Source organism: Odocoileus virginianus, chromosome 24 (genome assembly GCF_023699985.2).
Source record: "Odocoileus virginianus isolate 20LAN1187 ecotype Illinois chromosome 24, Ovbor_1.2, whole genome shotgun sequence".
In the NCBI taxonomy this organism is placed as follows: Eukaryota; Metazoa; Chordata; class Mammalia; order Artiodactyla; family Cervidae; genus Odocoileus; species Odocoileus virginianus.
Genome location: NC_069697.1, coordinates 52519486 through 52531998, shown reverse-complemented (window position 1 = coordinate 52531998; position 12513 = coordinate 52519486). Strand labels below are relative to the sequence as shown.

The window sequence follows — 12513 nt, the reverse complement described above, 5'->3', positions numbered from 1 at the left end:
TGCAGCCCAGTGAACCAGCCCCACGTGTGCACATGTCCCCCTTCTTTGGGCTTCTTTCCCACTGAGGTCGCCGCAGAGCATTGAGGAGAGTCCCCTGCGCTACATGTGAGTAGCGATCACCTCACTTTCTACTTCATGATAACAGGAAGAGCTCAGAACGTGGGCACACTCCCAGTCTCCCGAATCCCCAACCTGTCTCCCTACTGACTTACTAGTATCAGTGTCCATTCCTAACTCTCCCCTTTCACCCAGACTGCCATTCATCCTACAGACATTTGAGTGCCCAGCATATGCCAGGCGCTATGCTCTGCTTGGCCCTGGAAACAGTGTGTGTTGGTGGGGAGAGGGGGCAGAATATAAAAGAGGTAACAACCTAAGTCAAGAAGAATAGCGTTCTTTTGAAGATCTAAAAGCTAGTAGGTATGGTTGGTTCAGGCAAGCAGTGTTGTGAAACTATGCTGGCTTTTGTGGGTTAATGTGAGGATTCTTTCTTATCAAAGCATGTGAAAGGATTTTAAGCAGGAAGATGACATGATCAAATGCACATTTTTAAAAGATCACTTTTATTACCTATGTCTTAGTTTATTCTCTGTGCTTTCCAGTAGGCTAAAAATATTTCAAATAGATTTCCAGGCCCTAACACAGACCTAGAATCAGAATCTTTGGGAGCAGAATCTGGAAGTTTGTCTGCTTACAGGAAATTTTGAAGAACAGCTAAATCTGAGTATCACCGTTTTAGAATATTACAAAAATGAAATTAGCATTTCTTACCAGAAAACCTATCTTTCTGTTTATATGTGTCATCTAGTATGCGTTTATAAAAATGGGTCTTGGAAAGGACTTCATAAATGACCTGTGTATCATGAAACATCCTCATCATCCTCCCTCCTCTAGCATGCATCACCACCAGCACCACTTTCTGATCAAAATGCCAGAGGACTGAAGACATACTTCCTACTTACTGAGGAAACTGGGGTCTCTCTACCTAAACTATTATCCATCTTAACACATGAGTCACCGGTGAAAGAGCTAGCTAAGGTGTATAAGGTGAAACCACAGTTATTCAAGTTACTAAAGATCTACACAGTGCCGTGTAACTCCAGAAACTGTCCCATCGGGTTTTAATGTACATTAAAAGGTAGACCTTTCGCTCTTTCCCATCTTGCAAGATGGCGGGTGAAAAGGCTGAGAAGCCTGATACTAAGGAGAAAAAACCTGAAGCCAAGAAGAAGGCTGATGCTGTCAACAAGGCTAAAAAGGTGAAAGTGGTGAAGAAAGTTAAGAAGGGCAAGCCCCACTGCAGCCGAAACCCTGTCCTGGTCAGAGGAATTGGCAGATATTCCCGATCAGCCATGTACTCCAGAAAGGCCCTGTACAAGAGAAAGTATTCAGCAGCTAAATCCAAGGTCGAAAAGAAAAAGAAGGTTCGGGTCCTTGCTTCTGTCACAAAACCAGTTGGTGGCGACAAGAATGGTGGTACCCGAGTGGTCAAACTTCGCAAAATGCCTAGGTATTACCCTACTGAAGATGTGCCTCGGAAACTGTTGAGTCACGGCAAGAAACCGTTCAGTAAGCACGTGAGGAAGCTGCGGGCCAGCATCGCTCCTGGGACCGTTCTGATCATCCTCACGGGATGCCACAGAGACAAGAGGGTCGTTTTCCTGAAGCAGCTGGGCAGGGGCTTGCTACTTGTGACTGGGCCTCTATCCCTCAATTAAGTTCCTCTGCATAGAACACACCAGAAATTTGTCATTGCCACCTCCACCAAAATCGATATCAGTGGTGTGAAAATCCCAGAACATCTCACTGACACTTACTTCAAGAAGAAGAAGCTGCGTAAGCCGAGACACCAAGAGGGTGAGATCTTCGACACAGAGAGAGAGAAATACGAGATCACAGAGCATTGCAAGGTTGATCAGAAAGCTGTGGACTCACAAATTCTGCGAAGAATCAAAGCTGCCCCTCAGCTCCAGGGCTACCTCCGCTCTGTGTTTGCTCTCACAAATGGAATTTACCCTCACAAAGTAGTATTCTGAACTTCTTGCAAAGAACCTAATTAAATAACTTGTCCATTAAAAAAAAAAAAAAAAAGGTAGACCTTTCATAAGCTGTGCCCATCCTCACCTCATACTGTCTGAATGGCTAACATCAAAAAGAACACAAATAAAAACGCTGGCGAAGATGTGAAGAAAAGAGAACCCTTGTACACCATTGGCAGGAATGTAAATTGATGCAGCCACTATGAAAAACAGTACAGAAGTTTCTCAAAAGGCTAAAAATAGAGTTACCATATGACCAAGCAATTCCACTCTTGGGTATATATTAAAAAAAAAAAACCCAAAATCAATACCCCAGTGTTCACAACAGCATTATTTAAAATTGTCAAGAATACAGCAGCAACTTAAGTGTCCATTAACAGACGAGTGGAACAAGATGTGGTGTGTACACACACACACACAATGGAATACTACTCAGCCACAAAAAGAATGAAATTTTGTCACCTGTCGCAACATGGATGGACTTGGAAGGCATTGCATTAAGTGAAGCATCTCAGAGAAAGACTGTATGATATCACTTAGATGTGGAATCTAAAAAATACAACAAATCAGTGAACATAACAAAAAGAAGCAGACAGACACAGAGAAGAAACCAGTGGTCACTAGTGGGGAGGGGGAGGGGCAGCTCGGGGGAGGGGAGTGGCAGGTGCAAACAACGGGTGTAAGACATGCTCTAGCATACGCTTTAGAACATGGGGAATAGAGCCAATACTTTGCAATGACTGGAATTGGAAAGTGACCTTTAAAACTGTATTTTAAACAGCTCTGCGCTCCCTAATTATTTCGGTTTGACTAATAGAACACGCAATCCTTACGGACACACAAGTCACAGCCTAGGTGGCGCAGGGGAGAAGAGCTGGGCATCTGTCACCAAAGCCCAGACACATGATGCGTGAATCACCTATGCCCAGCTAAGACCACGTTCAGCCTGGTTTGTGGTATTTATGCTTAAAAGACAGAGATAATACAGAAAAGGAAGCATAGTCCTCCAGCTTGATTTGCCAAGGGACTTCATCTTTTCTTCTTGCACCGCTTATCTATAAATCAGACAAAATGCTAGAGAGTCAGATGATGCCATAAGCACTTCTCCTTGGCCAACTGCCAAAGGGCAATTATAAAGGGGAAGGAGAAAAAAAAAATCAGATAAACCATCTTCAAAATCAACTTCTGTGGAAGTGATGAAAGACACAAAAAGTCATCTTTGATGTGGCCCTCCCCCAAACAGTCTTGTAACCAAACACTTAAGACAAATGTATTCTTTCTTGCTTTCCATCTGTTCATGCCTAGTCATCTTTCATGGATGAAAAAAGAGGAAATACCAACTACTTCATATGTTGGGAAGGGTAAAGGAAGTTTAGCTAACAAATCATTTACTCTGTGCCTGGTCCATTCTGTCTTACAAAAATTAACACACTTAATCCTCCCAACAGAACTAAAGGTTAGGTATTATTGATCACTGAACTTGCTTGTATGTGGCAGAATCTGGATTCAAATTTAAACATACAGAAACCCCTCCCCACCCCCAAATCTAAGCAGGCTCGTCTTAGTCCACACTCTTTAGCACCCCCTATGGTTCACATCAGTACCTGCTCTACTGAAACCTCCAGAATAGTTGCTAACACCCTCCCCATTGTTGTTTCTATTACACAACCCATTTCTGGTCTTCCAAGAAGCTTTCCCCAACCAGCAAGTATCACTTCTGCACTGCCCATAAGCTCACTTTTGCCTCACACTACTGAGCTCCGGTGGGTGAGTTTTCTTCTCCGACTCACTGCTTGCCCATGCAGGCAAGCCCTGAAGTCCAGCACTGTGTGAGCGACCAGGGCATTTACTGGTTCAGCCAGTGAAGTCAGGCCTGCCTGGACTGGCTCCCTCCAAGCACAAACAGGAACTCTGATAATCATCTGGGGGAAGTACAACGCAGGGAATACAGCCAAAATTCATAACTATAAGTAGAGTATAACCTTTAAAACCTGCGGATCACCATGTAGCGCACGTCAAACTTATATTTGTGCGCCTAACCTCAGTTTTAAAAAATCTAAACCCAACAGCCATCTGCGGGAAGGAGGTGTCCAGTGCTGGGCAGAGACTTCTCATAGTCGAAGGCTGGAGAAGCCAGCCCTGCATTCCAAGACCTGTGAAGAAACGACTGGGAAGCTGGTACATACGCTGCCGCTTAATGGGGAAATTTCAACTTAGAGCGACTAGGGCAGGGGACCCGGCTTAATTCCAAAGTTTAACACTTCAACTACCAGTTCATTTTAAAAAAAAAGAAAAGCTTCATTTAACTGTTCCAAGTCACAAGGCAACTCAACGGCTTCTGTTCTCTTTCCACCAAACAGTAAGAGGACGCTAAAAAGGCCGAACCATTATGCCCGAGGGAGTGAGTGCTTCCTACTATCTGACCTCCATCCGGCCTGCGGCAGCCGCAGCCTTTCCCCCCTCGTTCTGCGTTCTTCCCGGTGGATTCAGGAATAAATCCGCGCCCACACTAAACGGGGAACTCAGAGCCAAGAAAGGAGCTATCCTGAGGGGCCACGCACGGTCTTACGGTCAGGGACGGGGGCTGTAAAAGGCTCACTGCCTTCCGCTTCTGGGACAAAAATCGCACCCCCAAAACCTGAGTCACCAACCGCCGCCGCGGGCCGGAAGTCACTGCGCCGGCATCCTCCCTGAGACTCCCCGCGGTGCTTCCCGTGAGCCCGCGGGCGCGCGAGGACTACATCTCCCGGCATGCTCCGAGGCCGCAGAAATTAACCCTTTCAGGGCCCGCGGCTGCCCTGCGCCCCGCCTCCGCCCCTTACCTGGGCCCCGCAGGGTGAGTTTTGGGGCGCTGGGGAGGTGGCTCTTTCCTTTATTTAAGGCTTAGGGGTGTGTGTGTAGGGGTCTGTGTGTGTATGTGTGTGAGATGTACTCCTGGCTAGAGCAAAGATTCTGATTTTCCTAAAATGAGACGATTTGCAGTAATGAGGTTCAGATGGGTTTTTTTTGCGAGTAGGAGACCCAGCATCAACTCTCTAAACCCCTAAATGGAATCACTACTGTCTTTCTCAGAATGCTATCTAAATCATCGCTTTCTTTACCCCCAGTACAAAAATAATCAGCAAACCCTCCCCTCCTTCATAGGCCCCTGACTTCCACCTTTCCCCAGTGCCCCCAGCAAGCTTTGCAACCTGACTGCCAAGTCAGGGTTTTATTCTCCTTCTGGTTGAGGGTTGAATACTCATGGAGCCCAGAGGACCTCGCACACCTTTGTGGATTAGAGATTTTAGAAATCAGGCCTTTTGCCTCTCAGAGCTGCCTTTCCCCTCAGGTGCCACCATGGAGTCCCTGCAGGTTCAGCAGGCAGCCCGTCTTTGTCTGACTTAAATGACCATAGGCTTGTGGACTAGAGCTCCTTTCTTCGGAGTATGGGTGATGGGTATTAAACTCAATCCTTCCCTCCATCCCCACTCCTAAAACAACACTAGGGATGGGAGACAGTGGGTGGGAGTCACACCCTTCTGTTACTCTCTCCGTATAGGGCAGTGCACAGTTCCAGTTCTGGGCTGGGAGGGAGGGACTTGAGGTACCGAGTATTATAAGCTGTGGGGTGAACTACCCTGCTCCTCGTCCATAGGAAGAGGGAAGTGGAAGGGCTGCTTGTCTTTTTCCCCTTTCACTACTCCCAGACCCCACTTTAATAAGGCCCCCATCCTTGCCTCCATCTTCAAGAATCTAAAGCTGCTAGGAAAAAGGTCTGTTCCGAGTCAGGGGGTCGGAATTTCCTTGGTCCCCTTCTTTTCCTCACCCCTGCTTCAGTTTGTCCCTGGCAACCCTCCTATCTGCACCCTGAAAGTTAACTCCCCCGTTCTGGGCTGTCTCTGCCTTCCTCCCCCTGCCCCCAAAGGGCCATTGTTCTGGTCAGCATTTGGGGCAGGGTGGACAGAAGGGAGAAGACCTTGGGGCAGGAATCCTGAACCACACGAGGCCAGAGGAGTGAGGGCAGCCGGCATCTCTCTCCTCTATCTCACCCTCCCCCCAGCCAACTGGCTCCCTGCCCCTGCCCCCGCCCCTTGACATCCCAGACTCCCTGACTATTTAAACAGAGATGGGTGCCCCCATCGGCACACTGTCCTTTGGCCACCCGACATCATGCCTCCCAAGAAGGATGTTCCCGTGAAGAAACCAGTGGGGCCCCCTGCTGCCTCCAAGCCTGCTGCTAAGCCCGCAGTGGGGCCCCCTCCATCCAGGGTTGAGCTTCCACCACCTGTCCCTCTAATCCTTGAGAAACCTGCGAAACCCCAGGAGCCCCCCATCGATCTCTCCAAAGTGGTGGTAAGTCCCTGAAAAGTGAGAAAAGAATGGAGGGGTTGGTACACCAGTGGGATACAGCCTAGGGGACTACGGGTATCTAGAAGGTAGGGAATCAGTAAGCACTGGACGATGGTGGGGATTTTCTTAGTACCCCCGCTTGGAAGCATCTAGACTTGATGAGTCTTGTCTTTGTTGCCCTCTGCCTCTAACCGATAACACGTGTGTATGTGCATCGTTTTGTCACTGACTGTCCTGCTGGAGGCAGAGCCTGTAAGATGGGGAACATCTGGGTTCTCAGCACAGTTTCAAGGTGAAAGGGGGGAGCTGCCGCCTGTGCCTGTCTGCCTATTTGATATGAAAAGCCACAGCTCTGAACCCCAGGAGGGAAGGCTGAAGAGGACAGACTTGTTAGACAATCACAGCTGGGGGCCAGGGGTAAATTTAGCCTTTGTTCAGCCCCCAGTTATGTGAGGGATGCAGGGCTCAGGGCAGGAGAGGGAGGGGAACAGGTGGCATGGGATTAACCCTGTTCCCAGGAAACCCTCCCCCCAATAATTCCTCCTCTTGGGATTCTCCCAAGTTCTGGAGCTGGGAATGGGACTGCGGTGGCTGGGTTCCCAGCCTGGTCCCTACGGGCCCCTCCCCAGAAGTGGCTGCCAGTTGGTCGGGAGGAGTGCTGGAGAGGGATTGAGTGAGTCCTGTCATCTCTCCTCACCTGCTCTTCTCTTCCACAGATCGAGTTTAACAAGGACCAGCTGGAGGGTGAGGAGACGCCCCTGAGCCCACTGGCCATCCCCAGCCCCTAGTCAGATCCTCTGTCTAATCCCCTACCTCCATTCCTGACCTTGAAGCCTCCCACACTCATGCTCCTTGCGTTCTCTGCTCTGCCCAGCTCAAGCACATTGTTTCTGAATTTCCTCTCTCCTGGTGTGATGGGAACCCCTTGTCAACACTGACCTCTCGTTACACTCCAGAGTTCAAGGAGGCCTTCGAACTGTATGACCGAGTGGGGGATGGCAAGATCCAGTTCAGCCAGTGTGGGGACGTGATGAGGGCTCTGGGCCAGAACCCCACCAACGCCGAGGTGCTCAGGGTCATGGGATACCCCAAGAGTGATGGTGAGGGCACCTCTGGGATAATGAGGGTTTTCAGTTTGGTGGTGGAATGTTGGTAAGGTGATAAAGGATGCTGAGGTGGGTCCCAGGACTTTAAAAACTGTCAAACATAAGGGCAGAAAACTATCTGAATGCTGAATGGCTGAAACCCTTCATGGTGGGGATGGGAGTTGGGTCCTAGGTGACACCGTGGTAACCTCTCCTTCACCTCCATCTCAGAGCTGAAGTCCCGGCGTGTGGACTTTGAGACCTTCCTGCCCATGCTCCAGGCTGTCGCCAAGATGCCAGACCGAGGCTCATACCAGGACTACCTGGAGGGGCTTCGAGTGTTTGACAAAGAACAGAACGGCAAAGTCATGGGAGCTGAGCTCAGACATGTCCTCACCACCCTGGGTGAGGCAGGCACCAGAACGCCTGGGGGTGTGGAGAGGAGGGGATGAACTAAGAAGGGTAGCCCAGTAGGCAGAGCCAGCGAGGGATTACTGTCCTGTGGGGCATGGACGGGAGCCTGAGAAGGTCAGAGCCTGAGGGACAGGATCTGAAGGTCTTCCTCCTTCAGTCTAAAGTGCCTCCCAAAGGGCGGAGGAAAGGGAAAGAGGCGGGGAATCTGAGTTTCAGTCTTGAGAAGAGATGACTGTACTCTATGATATGGTCTGTTTCTTAATCCTCTAGAATTCAGTTTCCTTGTCTGTCAAAGCTTTCACCACCTATAATTGAGGCGAAATGTAAAGCAAGACTCATGCCCACTACAAAGAGGGAATTCTCTTGGGGGACTGTTGCTATGGGCAAGTCTCCAGGGGTGGGAGAAGAGGAGGTACCACCAGAAGAAAGAGGTGTGGGTTGATGAGGGAGGGAAGGCAGGGGCTAAAACACTGTGTGTGTCTGGACCCAGGAGAGAGGATGACTGAAGAGGAGGTGGAGTCTGTTTTGGCAGGGCACGAGGACAGCAGTGGCTGCATCAACTATGAAGGTGAGGGGCCAGAGGAGCAGAAACGACTGGGGAGGAGGGAGGCGGAGGCCCGAGGTAAGTGGGTGGAGGCATCCTGGAGCCTGAATTATCTAAAGTCAGATGGGTTAGCATCAGGCCAGCTTCTGAAGCCCCTCTTGCCTCTTCTCTCTGCAGCCTTCCTGAAGCACATCCTAAGCGTCTGAGCAATGCAGGTAGGGCGCTCTCACTGCGCCTTGAGAGGCAAGCCTCCTTCCTGACCTTCTGCCTGCGTACAAAAGCAGGGAAGCGCGTTTCCGTGTCTTGCTGCGCGAGAGCGGCAGGATTTGGCAGCGTTCATCTTTTTCCACAGGTGCAGTGGGGTCGGACGCTGGGCCCCCACCAGGCAAAAGCACGTTCCTGCCGCTAGGAGGCTATTGTTTCAAAATAAAGAGACGTTTCCTCCCTTAGCTTCCGACTCTTGCTTTCTTTAGAGGTGGGGGAGGGAAAGAGAAGGCTCTCCTGTTCCCACCCGCACCCACCAGTGCGACCTCCTCTGACTTTCTCGCTGCTCGGAAGAGCAGAGTCCTCGCGCCCCATTCCACCTCGTTCTGCAGTGTCTATGCCCCAGGTGGGGCTATTCTGGAGACCAGGACACCAGCCGGCCCCGCCCACCTCATTACTAATATAGTAACGTCGTCTGCATAAACCCGGGCCAGGATCCCCATTGGCTGGGTCAGCTGGTGACGTCATCGGGACGCACTAAGCCTAGGGTTGGGCCAGGAGCCGGAGCCATTACTGCAAGAAAAGGTCCCGCAGAGCCGAGCGTCAAGATGGTGGGGCCCGGGGCCGAGGGGATGAGCGGGATTTGGGGCGAGAGGCGGGAAGCCGGGGGGAGGGGGCGGGGAGCGGGCAGAGAGGAGCGGGTAAATGAGCCTGAGGCCCTCGAGGGTTGGTGGGGTTGGAGTGTCTGGGATCCCACCCTGCCGGGAAGCGAGTCCCCCGCGCGGAACAGGAGTTTGTGGTTCTGAGTTCTTGGGACCGGGACGGAAGCTGGGGGGACTGGAGTTAAGATGCTGACCACCCTCGTCTTCTCCGAGCAGTGTGACTTCACCGAGGATCAGACCGCAGGTAGGCCATCTCTGACCCCCGTTGAGGTCATGTTAGGGAGCGGGACACGCCCTCGAGCTCCTTCACCCCTACCTGCCTTCTCTTCCGCGCCCCCAGGGGAGCACCTCTTGGGTTCCGTTCTCCTTCCTTCTGGATCTTGCATTTTCTTTTCTCACTCTTTCTTCCTCCCTTCCCTTCTACTCTAGATCTGAGCCCCAAGCGCTGGGTGAGTTGTTGTAGGTGCTGTGGGTGTGTGAAACAACTTGATGCCTGCTGTGTGGGGGGCTTGGGGACGGTGTGTTAAGCTGCTTGGGCTCCTCTGTTCCTTAATCAGCCACTTCTGCCTCTTCCTCCCGCGATAACCACCCCCTCCCCTCAGCTTGGAACTGTGAAGGCTGTAAACAGCAGGGATCTGTTTCACTGTGAAAGTGCGACAGGGGAGTTTGCTGAGGGTACTTCTTTGTAGCAGTGCCCTGTGAAAGGACCCGGTACTGCAGGGGGGAGACGCGGCAGGCTGGGATGACCCCAGGCCCAGGCCGCTGCTCCCACTTCCTTATAAGGACAGGGCCCAGACTGGGCGGTGGCAAATTCCTGCCCTGAGTTGTGTAATGAGGAGGCTGGGCAGGCTTGCTGCAGGCGGAGAGGGTACGTAAGTGGCCGTTACCACTCTGCTAAGGGTTGAGGAAGGCCAGGCCTTTATGTGGGACACCTGAGTTGGGAGGAGCAGACACTGGATCCCTCTCAGAGGGCTTGAGTGTACACTGTTATAAATATTTGATTTCATCAGCATGATCAGAGTTGAATGGGCAGTGGGGACTGTGGAGGAGGGTTGGGGTTAACACCCATGGGTCCCGTACTGATATTTATCTGAATCCGCAGAGTTCAAGGAGGCCTTCCAGCTGTTTGACCGAACGGGGGATGGCAAGATCCTGTACAGTCAGTGTGGGGACGTGATGAGGGCCCTGGGCCAGAATCCCACCAACGCCGAGGTGCTCAAAGTCCTGGGGAACCCCAAGAGTGATGGTGAGGGTCCTTCAGAACAACTCCGTAGTGTGGTGGTGGGCCTGCAGTCTTCAGCTAATAGCTTCCTTTTATCTTCCTAGGCCACAAACAAGAGCGGGTCTTGTCTAGCAAATCCCACAGATTTCTGCCTGGAGCGGGAGTCCCTTAACCCCCAGTCCTGAGAACACATATGACTTAGCTTCTACTTCTTTTTTGGCAGAGATGAACGTGAAGGTACTGGACTTTGAGCACTTCCTGCCCATGCTGCAGACTGTGGCCAAGAACAAGGACCAGGGCACCTACGAGGACTATGTGGAAGGCCTTCGGGTGTTTGACAAGGAAGGGAATGGCACCGTCATGGGCGCTGAGATCCGGCACGTTCTTGTCACACTGGGTGAGCCTCTGCCCTTCCTGAGGTGCCAGCTGCTAGACCTCCCAATGTCAGCCGACCCCAGAACGTGCGTGCTCCCTTCCCCTCTGCAGGTGAGAAGATGACAGAGGAAGAAGTAGAGATGCTGGTGGCAGGGCATGAGGACAGCAACGGTTGTATCAACTACGAAGGTGAGGGACGAACCGGGGTCTCACGGGGCAGGTCACACACAGCACTGGGGGCTTTGCCCATCCTGGATTCAGGCTCCTAAAAAGGTGCCAGGGGGCACGGGCAGGGCCCAGCCCAGCCAGGAATGGGAGCCAGGGGGGTGTGACCGGAAGGGAAGGACTCCCAGGGCCTGCAGGGTGGGTAAGGGGTGGGAGGTGAAAACAAAGGGATGTCCAGCCCCTGGCTGCCTGACCCCTTCACCCCACGCCTGTGTCTTGTCTTCACCATGTCTCTTCCTTCCTGCAGCGTTTGTGAGGCATATCCTGTCGGGGTGACGGGCCCGTGGGGCGGGTACGGCTCTCCCAGCCCCCTCCCCTAGTTGCCCTTCCCCGTGGGTTTCTCCCCAGCCTTTGCTCTCTAGCCCTTGCCCTCCCCCCTCACCATCTGACTTCCTCCTCCCGGCATGTTTCTGCATGGAGCTGACTGGGGAGGGGACGAGGAGGACAGCCTTGGGGGCTGGTACCTCCTGCTCTCCTGGAACGGGCTCTGAGGTCTGGGTGGCTTCTGGGGCGCTGGTGTCCGGGAACTCACACCAGCCTACCTACCGTCTGGCTTCATGGTCCTTTAGCCCGGGATCACGTGGAGGGCGGGGGGCGTGGGTTGCCTGCCCCATCGTGCTGCTGTAGATCTTTTCCCCTTCTTTCCGCTGGGCAGCTTGGAGGTACCCTAACCCAAAACTCTGTCTCCTCCTCCCACCAGTGGCTGGCAGTAGCTGTAGGCGTAGTCGGAAACTCTTCCGCCTCTGCTGTGTTCTTGCTGCTCGGGGTGGGGCGGGGGGACTGACAGCCGGTGGGAGGGGGGCTGGGGGTCGAGAGTACTGGTCAGACTCCAGGTGGCCCCTCTGCAAGCTGAATGTGCGGTGGGCACATTCCTTCTTACGCTGCCTCTGTGGTCTTGTGGTCTCCCGGCCCCTGGCGGACCCCTCCCCTTCGCCCCGCTCCCTGGTTCACCCCCCTCTCCTCTCCACAGAGCTTGTCCGCATGGTGCTGAATGGCTGAGGATGTCCCCAGTGTGCGTGGACACTGCACCGTCCTTGTGGGAGACTGTATGTAGCCTGGAGGCTTCCTAGGCTCTCTTGTCACAGTATTTTCCCCAGATTCTCTCTCTTGGATATGTCTGCCATCAGCATTCACCAAATAAACTTGTTCTCTGCTCTATGTGCAGTTCTGCTATTCTTCCTGAGCAGGGTGAGAGGGAACACTGTCCCGGGTCAGTGGAGCCGAGGCTGGGGAAAGCCAGCCTAGGGCCTGTAAGGAGCCACCTCTGCCTCAGTTAAGAAACGCTGGCTTCACTCATCGGTGCTACAAAGGCTGCACTGGGGTGGTTAGGAAAGCCATAAATGCCCGCAGAACGAAGGCTGGCCACCCTTATCCCATCCCATGTGGGGCTGAGTCCTCTCCTAGCCCTCCC

The 12513-nt window shown here is 52.4% G+C and overlaps 2 protein-coding genes and 1 pseudogene across 4 annotated transcripts; all 3 read left to right on the top strand.

Moving 5' to 3' along the window:
- The first annotated feature begins 1154 nt into the window (after positions 1-1154).
- Positions 1155-2091, top strand: LOC110131488 (large ribosomal subunit protein eL6 pseudogene; annotated as a pseudogene).
- A 2700-nt stretch (positions 2092-4791) lies between these two features.
- On the top strand, positions 4792-8863 carry MYL6B (myosin light chain 6B). Its single transcript, XM_020884190.2, has 8 exons — positions 4792-4875; positions 6146-6374; positions 7088-7115; positions 7328-7471; positions 7688-7861; positions 8361-8438; positions 8592-8629; positions 8767-8863. Exons 2-7 carry the CDS (start codon positions 6192-6194, stop codon positions 8618-8620), a joined length of 636 nt encoding a protein of 211 aa, XP_020739849.1. The 5' UTR covers positions 4792-4875; positions 6146-6191; the 3' UTR covers positions 8621-8629; positions 8767-8863.
- Positions 8864-9330: 467 nt separating this feature from the next.
- Positions 9331-12260, top strand: MYL6 (myosin light chain 6). 3 transcript variants are annotated; one of them, XM_020884191.2, is made up of 6 exons: positions 9331-9524; positions 10383-10526; positions 10726-10899; positions 10989-11066; positions 11350-11394; positions 12073-12260. In XM_020884191.2, the coding sequence occupies exons 1-5, from the start codon at positions 9467-9469 to the stop codon at positions 11376-11378; spliced, it is 483 nt and encodes a 160-aa protein (XP_020739850.2). In that variant the 5' UTR covers positions 9331-9466; the 3' UTR covers positions 11379-11394; positions 12073-12260. The 3 variants fall into 3 exon arrangements, with proteins under 3 accessions (XP_020739850.2, XP_020739851.2, XP_070310904.1); XM_070454803.1 differs by lacking the exon at positions 9331-9524 and adding an exon at positions 10097-10148; XM_020884192.2 differs by lacking the exon at positions 11350-11394 and having other exon boundaries at positions 9332-9524.
- Positions 12261-12513: the final 253 nt, after the last annotated feature.